Source organism: Erpetoichthys calabaricus, chromosome 12, assembly GCF_900747795.2.
Source record: "Erpetoichthys calabaricus chromosome 12, fErpCal1.3, whole genome shotgun sequence".
Classification (NCBI taxonomy): domain Eukaryota; kingdom Metazoa; phylum Chordata; class Cladistia; order Polypteriformes; family Polypteridae; genus Erpetoichthys; species Erpetoichthys calabaricus.
The window spans coordinates 81,924,057-81,948,444 of NC_041405.2; the positions used below are offsets into that span (position 1 = coordinate 81,924,057).

Consider the following 24,388-nt stretch of genomic DNA (forward strand, 5'->3'; position numbering starts at 1 on the left):
TGGTTTACCCAATTTTATTCCCTTACGGAGACATTGGCTGGCACAAAGATTTACAACATGTTCCTGATAAAAGATTGGTGGGATGCGAGCGTCTTCTTTCTTTTTGTGTGCCAGGGGCTTGTTGAATCCTCCTCTTTGTGTGTGTCCCGTCCGTTGCTTGTGGGGGGGGGGGGTCGGTGCTTGGAGGTGGGTGTGGGATTTGTGGTGCGCAAGCGTTTTTTTTGTTTTTGTGTGCTAGTTTCGTGCGCCGCTGTGTGTGTCGCCTGCGTTTGACTCCTTTTTTCTGTGCTGACTCCTTTTTTCTGTGGTCGCGGCGCCTCATTTCTTTGACTCCTTTCTGTGCTCACTCCTTTTTTCTGTGCTCTCTTCTTTTTTCTGTGGGAGCGGCCGCCTCTCGCGGCGCCTCATTTCTTGGGGCGCCTGCGCAGTACGTTTTTTTGCGGCTACGGCCCATGGCCGGATGTCCCTGCGTCCATCCGGTTTAGCATTCTCGGTTAGTAATGTGGATAGCGATGTTTCTGTGATTGGGACCGGTATTTTGAATAAGGAGTGACATGTGCGACCATTTATTAACAAATTAGCTGCCACTCTGGTTGTAGCTGATGCGATAATTAACTGTTGTTTTGGAGCCTGGCCTGCTTGTTTTCCGGCATTTCAGACGCGTGTTGTAGACGTCTGTGTTCATTTATTTTGTCCCGTCGCTCCCGTTTTTGTACCTCTGTGACTTGAGCTCTTTTCTTTTGAACCCGTGCCTGCTTCCCTTCCGCACTTTGAGATGCGCGCTGCATGCGTCTACATTCATTGTGTGTGTCGCGGGTTCGTGTTTGTGGTCCCGTTACTCGAGCCGTATTGTTTTGTACCCGTGATCGTGAATTCATGACTTGTATGTTCTTAATCGTTAGTGATATGGATAAGTAATAAGGAGGATCGCACTCACTGTTAATATGGAGCCTTTTCTGTGTCCGGTTTTGTATCTCGGTCAGTCGAGGTTTCTCTTTTTGGAGCCTCGCCTGCTTGTTTTCCGGCATTTGAGACGCGCGTTGTAGACGTCTGCGTTTATTTATTTTGTCTCTTCGCTCAGGTTTTTGTATCTCTGTGACTCGAGCTCTTTCCTTTTGAACCCGTGCCCGCTTCGCTTCAACACTTTGAGACGCGCGCTGCATACGTCTACGTTCATTGAGTCTGTCCATCTGGGCTCGTTTCTGTAATTGTGTTAGTTGAGCCTTGCGTTTTTGGATCCGAGACATGTTTGGTTCATCGGTTTCAGAAGCGCGTTGTAGGCGCCGACGTGTATTGTTTTTTTTCATGCGGGTACGTGTTTGTGGTCCCGTTACTCGAGACGTATCGTTTTGTAGCCGTGATCGTGAAATCATGACTTGTTTGTTCTTTATTGTTATTAATATGGATAAGTTATAAGGAGGATCGCACTCACTGTTAATATGGAGCCTTTTCTGTGGTTGTACGGTTAATAGTGCATCATTGTAATGAGATTCACCTATGGTGTGTAGTTTGAAGGTGTGCAGATGACGTATGTTTAATAGGGACATTTCGTTTCTTCGTGTTATTACCCATCAGGTGTCGTGCCTGTATATGTATTGTAGTCCGGTCTCTTGTCTATGTATGACATCGTTTGTTGTCGTGCGTTTTTTTTGAGGGGCGCGTTGCCTCATTTTTTATTTCTGTTAGTGGAGGGGGGCTTTGTGTGTCGTGGGTGTGAATCCTCATTTTTGTGTGCGTACCGTTTCGTGTGCTATGTGGCGCTTGCGTCTGACTCCTTTGTTTTTGGTGTGCTAGGGGCGTGTGGCCTCATTTCTTATTTTTGTTAGTGGAGGGGTGCTTTGTGTGTCGTGGGTCTGAATCCTCTTTTTTGTGTGTGTCCTGTTTCGTGTGGTATGGGCTTCATGTGGCGCTTTGTTGCATGGGTCTGTTGCTATGGGCGCGGCGTATCATTTCTCAGTTTCCGGTGCTTGGAGGAGGGCTTGGTGTGGCGCCTGTGCGGTCACGGCCCATGTCCCTGTGTCCATCCGGTTTACCATTCTCGTTTAGTAATGTGGAGATATATATATATATAGATATAGATATATATAGATAGATAGAAGGAAGGCAATCTAAAGAGAAAAAATGTTTCACAGCAGTTGGTATACATTGCATTTCTGTAAGAATCTTATTTTCCAGTTAGTACTAACTTTTACAAAAAAAGAAAGCACAACAATCACTGCCTTGACTCTTTGTGTTAAATGACTTTGGTAACCCGGTTGTAATCACAAGGCATCACAAACAGCAAAGAGCATACAGTGTCTTGTAAGAAAGGAATTACATCTTAACAAAATGGAGGTGTCTGACAGATCTCTTAAAAATTAGGAATAGTAGGTGAAAGTTTTGCTGAACATAAAGTGAAACATGGGGCCATGAATTTCAGTTTGATAGGATGAAGGGGAAGCATCAGTGGACCTCATTTTTCTGGTTTGTGTAATTTGCTCTAATAAGACAGAATCACAAGGAGCTTGACATCCATATTTTAACCAGTTTTAATCTAGTTCAGGGCCAAGAGAAGCTGGCAGTGCTGCACCAAGAATCAAGCAGAGAAAATGCAACTCTTGAATGCCCACCTTTTTGCCCAAACCATGTAGAAAAACTGAAAGATTACCAAAAACAATCTGTGCCAAAACTGAAATACTGCACAAGTGAGTTGCAATTTAACTTTATTTGCAATTATGTTTTAATTGTAGTGGAACGTGCAACATCTGTATCAGTGAATAAAGAGGTCATTAATACGGCATTGTAAGCACCCCAGTAAAAGTGGCCCTATATTGTTAAGCGTCACACATTCTGGCTTCACAACAGCAGCAATGTCTTCAGTCCCCCTACTTTGCATCCTAGAGATCCCACTTGCACTTTGTTTCCAAACCTCAAACCTCACTTTGATCTGTACAACTGCACAGGTACCTGGTTTCATCAATTGTATTGTTACTGGGAACTTGTCAACATTTAAAACAAATTCACTTAATTAGTATGGAACCAAAGGTTTTAGTTTTGATTTATGGAAGGAAAAACACACAAACACAAATTAGCTGGTGCTTTTTTTTATCCAAATTATTTAAAGACATACTCAAGTTACAAAATATTAAGAGCACACTGCTTAAAAATATCTACACAAAATTAAACACTCTTGTTTATTTTCTATTTTCAGTTCAGTGAGAACTTACACTTTATAGCGTTCAAGGTCTGCATATAGACACTATATACACAAGTCATATATACTGTACATATTTAAATTAAAAAGTAAGCAGCTAAAATGCCATCAGTTGATGTCTTAACACTACAGCAAATAAACAAATGACTGTGGCCCAAGAAAAATTTGACCTTCACACAAATACAATTCACAAAGCCAGTCTAATGAGGCCATCTAAAAAAATGAGCTTAATACTTCAATTACAAGCAAACCGCAAACAGCAAAGAACTGGAAACGTACGCAGATTTTTTTCTTAAGTCCTGCCTATTTGCGTCCCTGACCTCCTAATAAACCTCTTATCCCATTTGTTGGTAAACAGCCCTGCCATTGACTACTGTGTAACACGTAGGAGGACAAATCTCTTACAAGGCATTAACTCATGCATGTGGCAGGGCTTACTTGTTTGGCCGTTATTAGGCACACAAGAGTACAGAATATAAAATTAAACAAAAAATATTTTGGAGGTATGTGGATTTGACTAAAACCCTTGTATGTAAAATAGAGTTTATGCAACAATACTGAAGCCTGTGATACAAGTGTCTGCTCCTTCATTTAAAAGGAGAAATAATGGTACTAAAAATTACAGCATTCACATTAAAAAATATCAGTGGTGCAATCCTTGATTCTGGAGGGACACACTATTAAAAGGCAGATTCTTCTATAAATTCAGTTCATCTTATTCTTGATGTAGGTCTCTGGAATGAAGACAAGCTCATACTACATACACAGTTAAAGATGACTGAAGTTCTAATGTAAACCTTTTGTATTTTACAAGAATCAAAATAAATACCAATTGCTTCTTGTGTCAATATGATTACAGTATAAACTGGGAATATTGGGATAAGATCATACAGTTTAAGAGTATCACACTGACTTTCCTGCACACACCTTAAAACCCACTTGTTAAGATATGTTTAAAAAAGGTCATTACTTTAGGCCATACTTTAAAACACAAAAAGCTGAAATTTATATGTACACAATATGTAACAAACATAAGCTGCAATAAAATTGTGTAGTTCCTGTTCTGAGCTCTGCATTCCCGTTACTCTCTCTTTCCTTAGGGAAACAGATTGATGATTACTCTCACAGTTAAACAACTGACTAATCAGGCACAAAAGGCTCAAGTAAAAGTAGTATGATTTTAAGAAAACAAGCCAGTATTGTCAAATATACACTGTATATACTATCTAACAGGAGCAAGACATTGAAGTGGCAAAATAAAGCACATTTACAAATAGGCAATGAAAACAATGTTTACAACTATACAGCTATTAATTTTTCAAACTTCACTAATTAACATATATACAATAAATACAGATATAAACAATATAATACATTAACAATACTGAACTGCAATATTCACACTGCTCCATTAGCTGCCTTTCCTAGCAACTTGATGCTATGGTGAGTTCTGGGCACAGGAACACTCCATACCCCTCTTTCCTTAAGCAAGAGTGGCACTGAGTGCCGAGTCCTCTCCTCGATATATGGGAGTTTTTGCCTGATTGGCATTTTCATTCTTTTCAGATTCCGAACTGTTCCACATTCCATAAGCAAAATAAATAATAAAACCTAAAAGATGCAAGAAAGGAGATGTGTTAAACCCGACATATCTGTCAGTTACAACTGCACAAAGGAGTAGTAGCTTTTTACTGATTCCAGATATCATGAGACATAATCTCAAAACATACTGCCTAACATAAAAAATACAACTAGACCAGTGAATACAGAAGTAAATTGTATACGATCATATTCAGAAAAAGTGTGACTGAAAACTGGAAATAATTGAACACGTCAGGCAAAAGGATTTTGGAGGAAAAGAAAAAACACTACTTTCACAAAATGTCAAATTTACACACAGTTATTCAGAAGTTTTATTCAATTCTCGTGATGAATATTTGTTATTTTCATTACAATCAGATCTTAAAATGCACCTAATTTATGTACTAAAGGATGCTATAATTTGAAATTCTCAGTTTAGAAGGTAATGATGTATGTAAACTGAAATGTCCTTTTTCTTTACACATGTAAAGAGGTTTGGAGTTTCTTATATTTTCTGTCAGAATCTGATCTATGACAACAGGTTTAGTATTACCTGGCAGGAAATACAACACAAAATAGTTGTCATGGGAAATGTAAGTACAATTTATGAGAAGCATGCAGCCTCAGCTTTGTTTTTCAAAGAGAGGCTAATCAAATTCAGTCTTTCTGGTATTCTCAGCTAGTGGCTGATATCTACCAGTAACTGTATTTTCTTATTTTACACATACTGTATCATGTTTTCAATAATAGAAACTAGAAGACATCTTTGAAAATGGAATTTGTGGTTTAAGAAAACAGTAATATTTTAACATTAAATATATTTGTGTCATACCATACACTAATGTTCTGCTATGAATGAAAAGAATACTGCATCTGATAGCTTGGCAAAAAAAAAAATACTCAAGCTAAAAACAATACTTTTTTGCTATACTGTGCTGCAAAGAATCTAGTAATGACCTAATTAAAAGGTAAAATTAGGATAAGCTTCACAGTCTTCAGATGCCTAAAATTCAGATAACTCCCAGGGGCACAAAAAAAAAAAAAAGAAAGGAATCTTTGGCAGACTACAGTATCACAATAAAATCTTACCACAGTAGCACAGAGACAAATTTAATCTTAAGTGAATACTTTGATGAAATAGCTCAAGAATCTAGTAGAACTTCATGTGGGCTATAAACAGAGCTACCCTTTCTTTGAATTTGGCCTAATATTTTAGATACTTCATTCACTTATCCTCCCTTGTTGAATTTGTGCTTCATTTTTTTCTATTATTTAACTTAATATTTAATACTGGAGCCACCCATAGCTAGCACTCTCAACTAAATGTTTTTGCTCAGCATCCATTTTTTTCACTGGTAGTATTAATGTGAATTATAGTTTAATTATTTTTAATACTAGAATTCCTGAAGCCTACAAAAAAACTCGTAATCCCGGCCCGCCTTAAATCCCTTTACCCTCTCCATCAGCATCTTTTGTTTTGTAAATATCTCAATAAGCACACGCAGCCTGCTATCCCATCCCCTCACCACAGCTGAAAGGGCAAAAAGCTCTCCCAGCTCAAGCCTTGATTATCTGGGAGTGAGGTATCTGGAGCTGTACAGGGTAAAATAATATATAATTATTTGGAACACATGCATTTCATGTGTGTTCCAGAGGCTGATGGAGAGGTGTGAAGGGATTTGAGGGGGATGTGTTAAATGCACATTTTCAAAGCAACAGCAGATTATTTTATGTCTGGCTACTAAAAATAAAGTAACAGCATTGTTTTTGGCTGCTCAAAGAATGCCAGTGTGCTGTTCCAGATATTACAATTTTCACGTGATTCTATCCACAAATCATGTTTTTTGCATATGAATCCATTATTTGCCATATAAAGTATTTAATGCATGTAAATGTAAATCTATTTAATAATCTTTTCTTATTAGTTGATTTTGAGTCTATGAGTCATTATTTATACATCCCTTTATGGAATACATGACTTTTTTTTTTTTAATTGTCACCTAATTAGCTCCTTCATAGAATTTCTGGTATGCATTAAAAAAAATAAAAAATTTTAATTGAAATGGGCTCCTCAGTTATTTTTTCATAACTGAAACACAAGTTTGTACAAAATATTCCATTGCACTTGTGTTAATTATCCTGCATTTTCCATTGTACTTGTATCAATTGTCTTGCAGTGTATTTATCTAGTAAAAAAATAATGGGTGAGTAAGGATGCTTCCCCAATCAAATATTATTCCCTTCTCCCTATATACAGCTCAGCTCTTCACAATACACTTACCGATAGCCATCCAGACACTGAAGCGCACCCAGGTGCCACCACTCATTTGCATCATGAGGTAGATATTTACAAAAATGCTTATCAGTGGAAGGATGGGCAGAAAAGGTACCTGCGAACATATAAAGAAAAAAACCTAAATGTACACTCAGATTACTTTTCATTATTATTTTATTTATTATGCAGGCTGAGAGGGGTTCCCAAAATTTCATATGACTGTATATTCTCAATAACACAAAAATGGTAGATTTTCTGATTTTTGTAAAACAACACTCATAAGCCTGTTTAAACTAAACTGAGACTTGGGGATATCCAGACTCTAGTCCAGCAGAATTGGGTGCAACAAGAACAGATCCTGCTCCTACACATAAACACACATGACCAATTTAGAACAATCAATCAAATTGCACATATTTGGGATGTGTAAAGAATACAAGAAGAAACGCCACAAAGACTCTGGAAAATGCACAAACCCATAAAGACAACTGTATAAGATATGAACCCAAGGAGCTGGATTTATGAGGTAGTAGAACTAACTACTGAATGTTTCTTGGCGTCTGTCGAGTTTTTCCTTGAGTGTAACCTTAAAGTCAAGTATTTTAATTTGATTGGCAGCTCTAAATTACCAAATGCGAGTAAAATGTCCATAGGTGGTCCATCCTTGTGTTTTTCAAAAAAATGATATCCCACCATGAAAAAAGATGATATACCACCATGTCAAGTTCAGAAAATAAATTAACAAAGAAATCAAGCAATATAAAATAGTTACAAATGACACCTGTACAAAGTGCATGTTTATTCCATTTTAAAAGTAAACATGTAGATAGATCATCATGACTCAGTTTTCTTCAGAGGACACTTATATTGCAAAAAGTGTTATTAATAATGAATTATAGCCAGTTTTTACACCTTGGGCCAAAGTAAACAGGCTTAGGGATTTAAATTATTCATAGCTGAAACAGCCAGGCCTCAAGAATTTATCATAAATAACAGCAATCCACAGAAATTTCCAAACATAAATGCACCTCTTACCTTAAACAACAGGGATTCTTTGCTCTCAGGTTGTCTCCAGATAATAATGGTACAAACAAGGGACACAACTACCAGCACAGAGCAAAATGCAATCCACAAAATGTCACCATTTGCTATTCTTTCAAGTTGAATAGCCAAAATGTAGCAAAGTACAGTGAAGATGGCAACTGCAGAAAAATACAGGCAAGATAACTAGATTATTACCCCAGACAGAAATTATGAAACATCTACCCCATCAACATGACATTGAATGTAAAAATATATACATATATAATAATTTTAAAAAAAAACATTCAACAGCACTTTTCCCCCCTATACAAATTAAAACTTATGTAGCAGTTTCCATAAATCCCTGAACATGTTTCTACAAAGACTAATAAAGCAGGAGAAAGATTTGCTTATACTTTGCAAATGTTTTACAAACAATTGAAAAAGAAAATATTAAATCAACTTACAGATAACAGCTGTGGTAATATAGACAATTACTCCAGACATCTTGGTTGGAATTTCAGAATTTGGCATAAACAGAAGTGTAACATGAAACTTGTTTTTCAGTGGCTTAATTTCATCAGAATCTTCATCTGCAGTATCAGCATCATTCATTGCTGTTTTCTCTCCATTTAGCTCTACCATACTTTCAAATTTATCATCATTCTTAAGAGAACCTGGTTGGTATCTGCCAGAATAAATATTGAACAGCATCTTAGAATACTATTGAAAATGTGTTTTGTCTGATTTTGAGTCACTGCACAACATCAATACCACGTCCAGATTAGCATTACAGGCCATTACAGATTAAAATTCTCATAATAACTAAACTTCTGAGCATGCAAATGCAGGACTAGAGATATGTCACGTTAGACCAACTGATTTCATAAGCACAACAAACCGCAAACCTAATCTGTATAATTGATACAGAACTTTAACAAATACTTTTTTTTATTTACCTGAGAATGAGTACACAAACTGCCACAAGAGAATAGGCCAAAAGAGTCCCAATTGACATAAGGTCTACTAAGTCTGAAAGCTCAAACAAGAAAGCCATCAAAGCTATAAAAAAAAAAAAAAAAAAAAAAAAAAAAAAATTACTCATTTTTTTGGTCACATAATTACATTTGCATCCAAAGAACAAAATACAACAGCCAAATTTATGAAAATTCTTGTCTAATTATATCACACCTGCAATGAATCCAGACACAATTGTAGCCAGAAGTGGAGTTCTAGTTCTCTTGTTCATTCGAGATAGAAAACGGAAAAGAAGTCCATCTTCTGCCATGGCATAGATGACCCTTGGCATGGGAAACATGGAACCTAGCAGACTGGAAGTGGCAAAGACATTGATCAGTTGTGAGGTTGGATTGTTTTTAAAGGATTAGGTTGATTACTTAAAAATGTTAGTAAGGATTTAGTTACTTCAATATTAATTTTGCTAGTTTATTTTGAAATTTAACATAAAATAACATGCCAGCAAAGTATTTACTCAATAGAGACTGTGACTTATCCGAGACAATTTTCACCAAAATACTAGACTTACCTCGTTGACAGAGCACAAAGAGAGCCAACTGCAACAATATAGTGTGCTGGACCCCAACCCACATATCTGAAGGCTTCGGGAAGAGGGCTCCGGTCATTAAGCATATAGTAAGGCATCATGAGTGTAAGGGCTGCAGACACGCCAAAGTAAGCAAAGAAGCAGATCAGCAAAGAAGAAACAATTCCTATAGGTATTGAGCGCTGGGGATTTTTTGCTTCTTCACCTGTTAAAAAAAAATACAACATACTGAAATATTTCCAAATTTATTTCTAGTTACTGCATTATTCTCAGGCCGAAGTATCTTTACATAAAAAAATCTATTAATACTATCGAGCATGAAGACTGACTCAACGATCATTTATATTTTAATGTTAACCATCTCAAAGAACAAAGGTAACCACTTTTAACTAGAACAGTATAAATTCACTATTAGGCTATACATTTGTATGGTGTTATGAATGGTAATACATTGTATTGTCTTTAAATGGAAATGGATGCAGTCTTTAAAAAATGGGGGAATATTCTAAGGATAACAAAGCAAAAATCACTTACTAGTGGTGGCAATGCAGTCAAAACCCACAAATGCATAGAAGCACGTGGCTGCACCCGACAAGACTCCACTAAATCCAAATGGAGCAAAACCTCCTGTTCCAAATTGAGTACTATATGTAAGAGAGAAACAAAAATTAGCCATAAAGCTCAACGGGCAAAAAAACAAATGTCCATTTTTCATTCTTACTTCTAAAATGCTGTTATGAATAAGATTATAGCTGCTGCAATGTATATATTCACAGACATGCTTAAATACAGCTAGAGGTTACAAATTCCATTGAATGGCTTTAGACACCTCACAAACTATCAGAAACCTTTTGGAAAATGAAACACACACAAACAATTTATAATGTCTTAAAGATTAAAAATAAATATGCTGTTTGCCAAGTATTCAATCACTGTGGTATGGATGTTTCAAGTTTACACAGGTGAAAAACAAACTAAAAGCTGGTGGAGGTGTTAGATTACACAATTAAAATCACTGGGACTGACAAATCGCACAGCTCTGTGCAGACTTTAAGAGTTTCACACTTTCAAAGTATTGCAAGCTTGACACATTTTACAACCAACAACATGCTGGGTGATAGAATAGGAATGTTTTCTAGGTGTAGTGAGTCAAGCTGCAATCTTTACCCTTTCATTTTCCTTTTTCTATTCAGTTGTGGCACAATAAATGAGACATCAGACAAATGAGACTCTGTTCTGCTTGTGTGGATCAAAACACCAATGTTCCTCTTTTCTTTGAGACTGCACTATACTCCCAATTGAGCACTCATTGGTTGTCAACTCTTGCACAAACATAACTCCACCCTTACAACTTAAAACAAAATTAACCTGTTTGATGAATTAGCTGAGTTGCAGACCAAGGACTGTCACGACTGCCCTCTCACACCACTTCTTCACAATTATTTAAGTAAGTCTGCAACTAAAGATAGCTGGAAAAGCTGGTCGGTGTGACATTGGCTTAACTAGGATACAGTTCAACAATTGCCAAACCCCACGAAGTCGATTATTAAGACTGAGACTATTTTCTAAACTATAAAAAAAAAAAACTGAAGACTAAAGAATATTCCAAACAAGTTAAAAATAAATAATACATAACGCAAGACAAGAACTAAAAACATTTTGGATGTTCCAATAAGAAGTGCTGGTTAAACTGGCAAGTTGTGATAGCTGTATCAGACCTCCCATATGCTCCCTAAAGAAAGAAAAGGTTATCTCCCAAACTCTGTACAGGCAATGAGGAGATATGTGAGAGAAAAAAATCTGTCTTGACCTTATTTCAAGTGAGAATTCTTTAGCAGTATGTCACCTAATAAATCTGAACAATCTAGAGTAAATCTGTCTGGAATAATGGGACAATGCCAATCCTTAACAGTTTACAAAACTGATATATACTTATCCCAAGGGACGAAAACCTTATTGCTGAAAAAGAAGACTCCATATAATATTAACAGTGTGGGCACTGATTACTTATCCAAACAGCATAGTCTTTATCTATTTTAAAAGTATTTTAAAAAATAATTCTGACTTGAACTGATTTGAAATCAAAACAAAGAACAAATATACAGTGTAGGATTTGTTTTTCAAAAATTGTAATACAAAAAAAAAAAAACTGAAATGATTCATTGAGTGAGGTACCTGTTTAAACTTGTGAAATTTGCAAAATCTTCTTCACCCAAACTCCAGTTCTTCACATCTCCCTTCACAAATCCAGATATGATGACAAATGACAATACTACCAAGTTTATTCCAGTGAAAACCTTGTTTACAAGTGCCGATTCACTCACTCCAAATGCCAGTAATGCTAAAATTGACAAAACACATAAATTTTATAAACGGCACACGAAGGCAATTAAAAAAAAATGTTTTCCTTAAAGAACACTCTTAATGTACTTTCCCTAATTAATTAACAAATCTTAAAAACACTTAATGCTCACTGTTATGAAATGCCACATCAATTAAATACAGTATATACTACTAGCTCTCTTTGCTCCAGTGTTCCAAAATAAGATTCTTAAATGTTATTTTTATTGTACGTAATCAAATGTTTATTATGTTTTATATAGAAATACAGTCACAAAAACAGGAAGCAGAAAAAAATAATAAACAAGTTTAAAACATGAGTGAATGAAACTCAGTGTAAAAGTACTCATCATGTAATTACACAATAACTTCACTTTTAAAAAGAGTGCCAACAAATGGGATTTTAGAAGAATACAGGTAGAACTCACCTGTCAACAGCATCACAAGTATTAAAGCGAAAAAATCAGGATATTCAGCCAAAACACCTGGCACTTTAATAGAGACTGAATGTTTAAAGAAAGAAGAAATCCTTTCCTCTATCAGAGTGTCAAAAGTGGAGCTCCATGCACGAGCTACGCTGGCAGTGCCTATGAAAGAAAACGTACACATAAAGAACAAGCTTAATGTGGCAAATCTTCCAACACGTGCATCAGAATGATATTCTGTTCAGATTAGTACAGTTCACATTAACAATCTTGCCTTTTCCTGATTTAATCATGTCAAAATACATAAACTTTACAGACATTATGTACATTTAAACATCAACAAATAATGAAATTGAAATTTTCATAAATTTAACATGCTTCTGACATCAGATTTAATACAAAATGTGCACTCACCAATGACATAGGAAAGAATCAGATTCCATCCAGTTATAAACGCCCAGATTTCTCCAACTGTAACATAGCTATATAGGTAAGCAGAACCAGTCTTTGGAACCCGGGCACCAAATTCTGCATAGCAAAGACCAGCAAGGACAGAGGATAAAGCAGCAATTAGGAAGCAAAGAACAATAGCAGGTCCTGCCTTATCCCTGGCTACTTCTCCTGCTAGTACATAGACGCCAGCACCCAGAGTGCTTCCAACACCCAGTGCAATTAGATCAATTGTTGACAAGCAGCGTGCAAATCGAGTTTCCTCTTCGCTGAAATCTAGAGTACGTCTTCGCAGTAGCATCTGTCCAAATTTACTCATCTTTTTACTTGCCATGATGAATACCTAGGAAGGGGAAAAGATTGGTACAATTCAGAATCAAAGAAAAAAATGTGTAATTTGTTTTAGAAAAACACAAATACTCCATTAAAATTAACTCTACATATAGATACCATGCATTTAATACTGGATATCTATTCTACATGTACATACAGACAATCTGTATGTGTGAACTTATAAGTAATAATAGTAATAACTAAAAAAACACAACTGAACACTTCCCTTTAAAGTCTCAAGTTCTTGCTGCATAAACACACCTCACATGTTGAATTTTCATCCCCTTCTTCCTCTTTTCTCTTATAATGCCAGTATTTTTATATTAGAATTCCTAACTAATGCATTGTTTCCTCGTATCCTTTATTACTACCTTTTTTGCATTGAATTGGCACAACAGATGTAGAAAGCTTTTAACACGATATTTCTAACAGCAGATTCAAATAAGTCAAATTTCCAAGTCATTACAGTAAATAGTACTACTTCCTGATACTATACAAAAATGCAACGCAACATAAGCACTTCCTGAAATCATTATTATACATTTGCAGTTATCTGACAAAACCTTTGGTTAATTCATGAATATAGTGTAAAACAGGTCTTGTAAAGATTCTCCAATTTAGTTAAGATCTGTCATTTCATAAAAGGTTTCCTTGGACAGCCCCTCAACAACAATATAAAGATGATTAACGTATGTGGTCTCACACTCACTGAGGCTTATAAGCATAGCACATGCTCGAATTGAGAAGTTGTGAAAGAAAGGAAATCAAAGTACAGTATCTTTCAGACTGCATAAGGTAGAACTATTATATAGGTCTTGTACAAAAACAAAAATAATGCTCCACAAACCAAGTCACAAGAGTACAGGCCATTTTACTGAGGGGAAAAAGGGGCAATCCTCATGTCAAATACAATACATTTCCTAGTCCTTGTGCATATTCAGCTGAGGAAAATGTGTAACATACAGTTCTATGAAAAATAATTTTACTCCAAGATGTGTCTCATTTCTAAGGTAGATACCATTTCAAATAAATATATTCATTTTACTACCTATAATACAATCTCCTGAAAGGATATGGAATACTAAACCCTGTGCTTCCAGACAAAAATCACTTCCTTCTGTGAAATACTTAAGTCTCCTTCTAGAATAGAGAAAATTGGCATGTTACATGAAATTGTCAATGATCAAGTAATGCAACTCTTGGTACTTATAATTATGCCCCTGGGCTACATTTCTAATTCCATCCATCCATTCATTTTCCAACCCGCTGAATCCGAACACAATGTCACGGGGGTCTGCTGGAGCCAATCCCAGCCAACACAGGGCACAAGGCAGGAAACAATCCTGGGCAGGGTGCCAACCCACCACAGGACACATTTCTAATTCCTTATACATATTTACCAGAAGTCATTCAATACCTGCAAAAAAACATACTAAAATACTCTCAAGAAATTTAAACAACCAATTGCAAGCCGACCCCAAAACTATTTTAACAAAGTTAGTAATTTAAGTGTTGCCCCTTTATATAGATTTACCTGAATGGTAAAGAAAAATAATCTAATTTCTATGAGGTCCAGAGCCAATGTATTTTAATATTACTTCTAAAAGTCTACAGGCTTCTCTTCTCCTACATTAACCTATTTTTGTTTTTATCTTTATATTAATTCTAACGTTTAAAAAATAAACTGTACAGAATGAAAAATAACTATAACTATTTTAATTAAACAAGTAAATTTGAGAAAAAATCTACAAATTAACAATTAAATGGGTAATATTCAAGTCTGATGATCTTTAAGCAATAACAAATGTTAAAGAATGACAACACTGTTTGCTAAATCTGAACACTTTATTTTGCTTGTACAAGTCATTCCTCATGCCATTCTTTTCTGACCTGCTGTTTCAGGTTTGGCATTGTGATTATGACTAAAGCCTATCACCACATCAAGTTCTTAAAATCAGAAAAAATCTATACTGTGCTTTTAAAAATGATTCATTGCTTGCATCAATAATCTGCCACACCCTATGTAATATGACTCCACCTGCAGCAAGGAAAGGCCACACTACACACCAAAATACATCACAAATCATATCCAAGGTCCTTAAATATGAATACAAACAGGCCAAAAATAAACTGCAAAGATTTTGCCTTCTGAATCTTTTCATGCAGACTTCAAGGCAGGGTGTGACAATCGCTATCCCCATGTCCTTTAAGAAACATGAATTATGAAGTTTTCTTTTAATTTGCTGCATTACATTTTGTATTTAGTTCCTACTTTTACTTATAAATGTACAAAAAACAGTTCAAAATAAGAATAAAATAAATAAAGCTTTGGGAAGCTGGGGCCTGATTGTGTCTGAAATGTATCAGCCTGCTTTGCCATGTAATTGCCATCGCCAGACTAAAAGATCCCAAGATACATAGCAACCACCTTCAAAACTAAACTGAAAAAAATGTTCTTACACATATTTCACAAAACAATGCTGCAAGGGAAGCCAACTTCGAAACTATGAAAAGTGGATATATTTATTATTAAAGATATTTTAAGATTGCCTCTCATTTTTCAACAAAATAAAATGGATCATTTTGAAAAACACAACAGGCACCAGATTCTGCACAAAAGTCAACTAGACTTTATTATTTTGTTCATTTTCATTCGTAGCGTACATGTATCAGTATCATAAATTGTGCACTGGAGCCAGCAATCTCGATTATTCTTGACAGTGATGAACACACTTGTACTAGTGACCCAGCTTCTTTCCCATCATAGACAAAAACTTGTAATGCCAACTTGATTTACTGTGCTAAAAAATAATGCCACTCTGCCTCTTCAGATTAAATAAACTCCAAGTTTAAATACATTACTATCATTAATATATATATATATATATATCCTGCGGTGGGGGTTGGCACCCTGCCCAGGATTGTTTCCTGCCTTGTGCCCTGTGTTGGCTGGGATTGGCTCCAGCAGACCCCCGTGACCCTGTGTTCGGATTCAGCGGGTTGGAAAATGGATGGATAGATGGATATATATATATATATATATATATATATATATATATATATATATATATAGCAACAGCCAACAATACTTTCATAAGGAATGTTCAGTGCACTCTGCTGGGGAACTGAATTCAGTCTTCTTTATGATTAATAGTCAACTCTTGGGGCGGGCACTGGAGGAAGAAATAACGTTGGTACACAAAGCCTGCCTTGTTGGGGCAGAAATTCCAGAGAACACAGCCCTATGCCAAGCCATGCAGAGTGATATTCAAACACATCTGAAAACCCATGCAGAGCCAAGGAACAATCACCTAAGGCTTAGACTAGGATTTAACTTGTCCAGACCGGTTTGAGATTTAAAAAGCTGACTCAGCTCCAGCTCAATTGTGAAATCATAACTGAGGCTGTTTCCATAAAACTTTCTCATTACAACTCATGGGGAACGCTCACTTTTTAATTTCACTTGCTCCCTCCCCACCACCTATCAAATCAGAAAACTCTAAAGTAAGTAGTTTGACACTCCTTATGACAATAAACTGAATACTTTAATACATCATCCCTATTTGGATTTACCACATAGAGGGAAACACAAGATACCTCATAGAATGTATGTATAAAAAAAGAACAATTAAAAGGTTAAAGGCTAAAGAACATTCCCTTAAAAAAAATCTGATTTGCCAAAAATACACAAAAACAGTGATCTCAGGATTATGGTAAATCAAGCTCTAAGATATGGAGTACAGTGATTAGCTCGGCTCCCTTGTATCTCCAGGAGTCTGGGTTCAAATCATGATCTGATCGCTGTCTGTGTGGAGCTTCCACATTGCCCTTTGGTCTGTGTGAGTTTTCCTCTTGTCTGAACATTTGCATAAAGAACAGAATGTACAGTAGCTCATGATGGACTGCTGAATGCCCTTAAACTAATAATTATTTGTTATACATTTTATCTATTGATATTAGTTTGGCTAAATTGTCTGACTGGAATACTTAGTAATGGCAGACACATGTAAAAATTGTAGCCAATATGTGCAAGAACAAATAATATAAGAAACCAATGTCAGAGGAAGAATGACTACAGTCTACACAAGACTCAAATCAGTTCCTAAAGAGAAAGCACAATATTACAGTATATGTGAAATTGCACTATAAAGCTGAATGACGATGTTAGTAATGTGCAAATGTGCAGCTCCCAGTTCATCCACAATTGTCACTTTCTAGTACCTAACTAAGCTAGGAGTGAAAAGGGTGCAAATATAGAGGAATTAAAATTCGTTGCTTAAGAAACCAAACCAACCCAAGCCATTCAGTTCTTGTCAAGGCAGACAGGATCAATTATTAAATAGTTTCGACAGACGATATTCCCTTAACAAAGCCCATTGAATGGAGAGCATCAGACAAAAGGAAAATAAATAAATAAAACTTTAAAGACACTCTCTCCATCTGTGCTATATTTAGGGATGCAGCTCAACAGCTCCCTGTCCTCTGTACTTTTCATTTACTTATTTGGATGATGTCTTTATCCAAGGCAACATAGAGCACTTATGACACATGTAGTTACATTTCTTTTGGTTTTCCAATTGAAGCACAGGCAAGTCAAGTGACAGTCACAGTCACTCAGTGTCAGTAGCAGAACTTGAACCCACAACATCAGGGACTGAAGTCCAAAGCCTTAACCAGTACACCGCAGTGCCTAAAATATACTTCTCATTTGAAAACTAACAGGACAGTGTCATCATAAAAAAGGGACTGGCTGATGTAACACTTTCAGCTAAGCCTGGGTTAAGTTTTGCATGTCTAAGGAAATTTGATGTCAAATTGGAGATATGCTTACCCAGAAACACCAACCTTCACAACTAATGCGTGTGCTTTGTACTTTACTTGTTTTCCCATAACAGACAGGATAAGGTGTGAGAAGAGCATATTCTGGCAGCACTGGAAACAAAGCAAGAACCAGTCCTTAAGAGGACTTGCTAGTTCATAGCAGTGGGCACATTCACATACTTTCTCATATCAGGCCAACTTACATTCATCCACCAGTTAGCAGACACATCTCTAGGATAAAAAAGAAAACTGTCATACTTTGGTAAAACTGCCACAAATAAGAAGAGGTGAAGGCAGACTTCATACTGCATATGCACCACCTAAACCAGTAATGCTGTTCTGTAAAAGATAATCAAATGACTAACAATAACAAAAGACAAAACTATACACAAGTTTCTCTGCAGCAGTGTCTGTGACACAGAGTGGCAAAGCATGAAAAACCTTGTGCTTCTAAACACCAACAGGAATTGACCAGTACAGTTCTCACACACCAGAAGAGGGAAAATGTAATCCTTAAACAGTGAAGCAGTGGCCGTGTGACTCTGCTAAGAGGATTACCTGAGCAGCTGACTGAAGGTACAGGTCACTTACAAATACAAGTCTAAATGCATTAAATGGCACCAGGTTTTAGCAGATCACAGGAAACATTGAAGTTGACAGCCTTTTTGCTCAAGTAAACCCTATGCCTGCCACTCAGATCCCATAATCAAAATCATTTAAATTTATCAAAAGCCACTGCCTATACTTCAGGTAGAGTTGAAACTGATAAACTACGCAAATCCACAGGGCACGACTAAATTAACTGCAGCCCCTGAAAGCACCGTGACATGTTTCTAAATTGCAATTAGAAATGCAGCCACATGAAATAAAATGTATTCTCATTAGACTTCAGTTTATTTACAGATGGTTAAACATAGATGCCAGCTTTCTCTGTGTGGGTCTGCATAACTTACTAAAAGGGTGCGATTTCCACCCACATCTGCCCACTTTGCCTTTATGAATATGCATCTGCTTTCTTCCTGTGTACTGAAGAGCATATGATCCACTCAAAACGCCGGCAGGGAAAGTACACATCAAGGCTAGCACTTGACTACTGATAGCTAAGCTTAAAATCAAACTACACAGTTCGAAGAGATTATAGACAAGAATTAAGTGTCCAGTACCACCAACTCGCCACCAAAACGGTCTTAACTGCATTTCGCTCTTTTGGTGTTAACTTTTTAAACATTCTGCCACACCAAGGAAAACTTCATTAATATGTTTCAAAATGGCTTCAAGAGTAACTACATATTTAAAAATAAAAGACCTTACAGAAGTGTCTCCCATTTGAAATGGGATTAACAGGCGCTGCATTATTAAATGTCCTGCACTTACTGCAAATGACCCCTGGGTGCTCAGTCTGCATTCCTTTTAGCTCTATACCATATCATAAAGTACAATTACCAGGACCCAGGTTACTGCTAACAAAGATACAAATTTGACACAGGGACAAAAACACATCAGTACTTTTCAAGTTTAGAGAATCTACATAGATTGTCAGAGCATATCAACAATAAAAAGTGGGATAGCACTTCACTTGTGAATGAAGATGTGCCCACTGCCTGATCTAAGCACAACTTTTTTATATCTTAAGAGACATCAAACCAGATTTCTGCACAGATAATACACCTTTGCAAATATATCATTGGCAAAAAGAGTGGCAGCTGCCCTAGTGTTCAAAGTAGGATGGGGGATGTAGACCCCCAGGTCCAACAGACTTATCTCCTCTCAAGGTTCACCAGTAAATTTGCAATTTCTCCAAGCCCAAAGGCTGGGATCAGACAAACACTGGGTGTGAACAAGACTGTGCCATGCTGGCACCTGGTTATTGCGTAACTGGCCAAACCACGACACCATGTACGATTGGAACACTAAATCATCTACAGTTCTGTAATTGGAAATTTGATGGATGCCACTGAAATAAGGTTTTCCATGAGCTTTGTATGATTCTGAATAAAACATATTTCACACAATTATTTAATCTGTCTTGCGACATGGTCAATTGTTTGCATATTAAATGTATAAGTAATAACCTAATTATTTACTTGGTAAATCGGTTAATTATAAAAGATATAATATAAAGATGACTTGACAACAAAAAGAGATTCATCCCTACATTCAATAACATACAGCTTTGTAGAGTTTGTATCCGGCTCGTAAAAGAGAAAGATCAACGCCAGGGTGAAACCACTCTGCCTCTTACGAGTACGGGGAAACACCCACAGAGTCATGGGCGGAAAAAAAGTCACACTGTGTACTTCCGTGTAATATGATAAACAGTAAAAACGTTCACAGCACAAAATACACGCCTGGTCACACTAATCAATATAATAAATAGGAATACACGGTTTTATTCAGACCAACAACTCCACAAATTCTCTTCTGCGCCTGCCTTCGCTTCCAACTAGTAAACTTTAAAGTGGGTTACAGCCCAAAGGACTGTCACCCCAAACAGACCAGGCCATGATGTGCCATCGAATTTGCTGCTTACTTCTACTTCCACTCTTCTAGACGGTCTTTTTCTAGGATACTGAAATCCTTGAACTGTAAAGGAAACACGCCATACCATCAACAATGGCTGCAGATTACCATGTGGCCCGGATAACTGAGCAGATCGTTTTGATAAGTGACTGAATGTTAAACTTCTAAGCAAAAATAATCAAAGTTGCGATCAGAGGTTGATAGGAAGAGCGCAAGAATCGTGAGAATTTCAAGTGCATCCTTTCAAGGATCAGTCCTTATTTGGGCAGCTAAGGAAGTGGCTGATGCAATTATACTACATATTGCAAGCGGGAACCAGACTATACCAGAGCGGTTATTTTCACATCAGACGTCTACTACATAATTACAGAGAGCTTATCATCAAAATTAAAAACAATCTATTCTCCAACAAACGCGTACGTTGTTAAAAAAAATTCCTCGCGGCGCTATGAAATTCGCGATGGGCAACGTTTGTTTACTATGATCATCGCCTTCTGAAGCACGCGCGGTAAAACAGACGAGGAAGACGGAAATCGGTAACTTGAGAAAAGGCGCGCGTGAAGCAGCGGCGACTTGGCGGTCACCTAGCTGGCGCTAACCTTAGCTATGCCCCAACATTCAAACGCAACCGCGTGCTCTTAATTCATACATTGTGCTCGACACTCCAATTTCTTCCGTAAATATTGATATTCACTTTTATTCAATTTCTCAAATTGTTTAGCCTGTTGAGATGTAATTTTGCCGGGTCCTAGAACAAAGACGATGTATGGGGCGGAGAGTCATGGGGGCGACGGCAGGACAGAAACCGGCATCGTGGTGGCGGGCCACGACAGAAGAGAGCTCGGGGATAGCAGCACACAACACTATGGCTTCACTTTCACACGGCCCGCCGGCGGAACATGTGGACGAGTAATAAAACGATAACAAAAAAAAAACACATTAAATAAAAATAACGATAAAACGCTGTGCGTAAGTGGGTACTTGCGTGGCTGATGCAAACTGGTTATTATCACCAGTCAAAAAACTTCAGCAAATGGTAACATGGTTCATCGTATAGCTTTAGAAAGTGACATTTTATTATTAAATAATGTAACGTCTGGAACTAGAACTATTTACTGAAACCAACTACGCCAGCGATTATCAGCTAGCGCCCGAAAAGAACAACGTTGCCACAACAAACATGATTACATATGCCGCCTTTAGTATTTGTGCCATCGACCGAATATACATAAATATATTTGACCTTCGTCACTACATAAATTCATCTGAATACCTGAAGAATGCTGACGATGACCTTACCTTTTAAAATGCAGCCAGGGACAGGTCAGTGACGAAAAGTGCAAGCAGGCAAGAAAGCCAAGCCGCTTCTATAACGTATAAAGTCCGAGGTCTCCTTCTCTAATGAATGTATTCGTATCGGCTCATCTGTTAACTCGAGAAATACAACGGGAATGGGCGGGTCCAAACGATTGCGTCATTTCTTTCCATTCATCACAGAACTGTATGTACAGACGTAATTCCTCACCCAAGGCTGCGTTCATTTGTGCAGAATGTACGACTGATAGTAAAGTATGCCACAATCTTCGATGTTTTCTTTACTAAGAAGTCTAAGCACTACTTTGCAAAATCTGCGCCATTTTCTGTTTAGTTTACTTTTGAATCGAATTAGTTGTGACAGACAGGCAAAGACTTCAATCATAATGGACTAGTCTCTCCGTATGTTATTCCAGTACTTTACGGGTCATGTACAAAACTGAATAACTGGACTGTTCTGCTATTTACTCGTAATCGCTTTCATTACGTTTGCTGCTTTTGATTAGTCTGGTTAGCCTAACGGATCAGTATACCGTAAATTATGGGTCTTACGTAGTGTCGCGTTTAGCTGGGTGCTTCTTGGTGTGATTTTACAAACACATTACTTTTTAGCGTTTGGTAAAGCTGGCCTTTTGCCTGTTGATGCCATCAGATTACGGGTTCACAGTTTGGATCGAATAGAGCAGACATGGTATACTTAAGCAATAAATAAAGAGTTTAAATGGATATGCTCGAGGAGTATCCAATTTAACTATTCGGTGAGTGGGAGTGTATCCTGCCAGTTACTGGTTCAGGACACTCTTTGACACCACTATTTGAGGTCGCGAAAGGTAACATGCACGATTTGTAAGGTAAATGATAGTATGTAGTGAAAAATCACGGGGATCTGGGAAGAACATATAAACTCCACACATACAGAGAAAGACGAAAATTCTAACCAAATTAAGTGAAAGGCAGAAGCATTAATGACTGCACGTCTATGACACTCAGTGGTCCACTATTAATTCTGAAATTAAAACAGGTACAGTTTTGCACTGACAGAGAGAACGATTTGAAAAGTTTGAGTCTGGGTGCTCTCTAACTTTGCACATTCTCCTTGCTGTTCATGTGGGGTTTCTAAGTTATCTTCTATGTAGTGTTATTTAGGTTGATTGGCAGTTCAGATTTGGCTTTTTGTGAGTGGGCTGGCATGTCCAACAACAACATTTATTTATATAGCACATTTTCATACAAATAATGCAGCTCAAAGTGCTTTACATGATGAAGAAAGAGAAAAAAAGACAAAATAAATAAGAATTAAAATAATGGAACACTAATTAACATAGAATAAAAGTAAAGTCCGATGGCCAGGGAGGACAGAAAAAACAAAAAAACTCCAGATGGCTGGAGAAAAAAATAAAATTTGCAGGGGTTCCAGGCCACGAGACCGCCCAGCTCCCTCTAGGCATTCTACCTAACATTAATGTCCAGTATTGGTTACTGCCATTTGTCTGAACTGCCATCTCCAATTTTCTGTATCCCCTGTAATTTACTATGAGGATTCAAAAAGTGAATGGATGGATCATCCACTTCTTCTGTAGTTAATATATTTTGGATGCGCCACAGGGGGATATACTGTAATTCCAATATCAAATTGTCAACTGTACTCTAAAATGAAAGCCCCTGCACTGGCATATTTATTTCTTTTCAAATCTAAACGACAGGACTCAAGCCAAAACTTAAACTAATTAATTTGGTTTAAATGTATCAGAAGATGACATAGAATTTGTGAAAATGAATATACAACTACTTTGTGATGGAAACTTTTTGGTGTTTGTGGTGCATGTATGAAACTATCCCCTCTGTACTTCAACAGACATAGATAGTGAGTTTTATTATTGCTGGTATTAGAAAAGCTTTGCATCAATAATGTGCACTTTGTACATTGAGATCACAAAAACATTAAAACAAATCTTCCCATCTAATTCAGAGGTGGTGTGAAAGAATACACCCTGGAAAATGAGCTATAACTGAAAAATATTTCACATTTTAAATACAGGAATTTACTGGTAATAATTTAAACCTGAAAAGGGTTTTATTGATACACATTGAATTATGACTTGGCTTTGAAGGTTCTTCAAAGATGTTTTCCTTCATTTCATTATGAAGCTTTCAAGCCTTTCTTTTTTTAATAAAACATTGAAAAGTGCAGATTTAATTCATTTAAAATAATTTCTGAAAGTTGGAAAATTTCACAGTGTTTACATTTGGAGGGAACTATTCTTTTATGAGTAATATTAGAAAATGAGTAAAAAACAAATAAACAGGAGAAGCTGAATTGCTACAGCAGATACCTTAATGAATAAGCAAGAATAAACATGGCATCATTGTAGGCATCCCAGTAAACAGTTTGTACCAGGCCGATGTCATCATTCTGTAATACTGTTTTTTTGTTCTTCGGCATTGCTTTGTCCCAGAAATGGTATTCTTATGTTCTGCTAACCATACCTGGACTGATTTTCAAGTTGATGACTCTCAGTTAGCATCAAGAGTCCAAGGAGTTATATTTG

General features: G+C 36.8%; 1 protein-coding gene across 1 annotated transcript; it reads right to left on the reverse strand.

Moving 5' to 3' along the window:
• Positions 1–3,067: 3,067 nt before the first annotated feature.
• Positions 3,068–22,002, reverse strand: slc7a3b (solute carrier family 7 member 3b). The gene is made up of 12 exons (XM_028815739.2): positions 21,825–22,002; positions 12,816–13,194; positions 12,405–12,563; positions 11,812–11,977; positions 10,171–10,280; positions 9,619–9,841; positions 9,264–9,403; positions 9,032–9,134; positions 8,540–8,760; positions 8,085–8,251; positions 7,056–7,164; positions 3,068–4,804 (listed from the first exon to the last, which is right to left on the reverse strand). Exons 2-12 carry the CDS (start codon positions 13,183–13,185, stop codon positions 4,677–4,679), a joined length of 1,896 nt encoding a protein of 631 aa, XP_028671572.1. The 5' UTR covers positions 13,186–13,194; positions 21,825–22,002; the 3' UTR covers positions 3,068–4,676.
• Positions 22,003–24,388: the final 2,386 nt, after the last annotated feature.

Excerpts from the sequence above, each read along its gene's own strand:
- slc7a3b (XM_028815739.2), bottom strand. The coding sequence starts at position 13,185 with ATGGCAAGTAAAAAGATGAGTAAATTTGGACAGATGCTACTGCGAAGA. Across the intron at positions 11,978-12,404 it reads ACTTGTGATGCTGTTGACAG|CATTACTGGCATTTGGAGTG; the intron begins GTGAGTTCTACC and ends TGTCAATTTTAG. Across the intron at positions 7,165-8,084 it reads AAGAATCCCTGTTGTTTAAG|GTACCTTTTCTGCCCATCCT; the intron begins GTAAGAGGTGCA and ends ATATGTTCGCAG.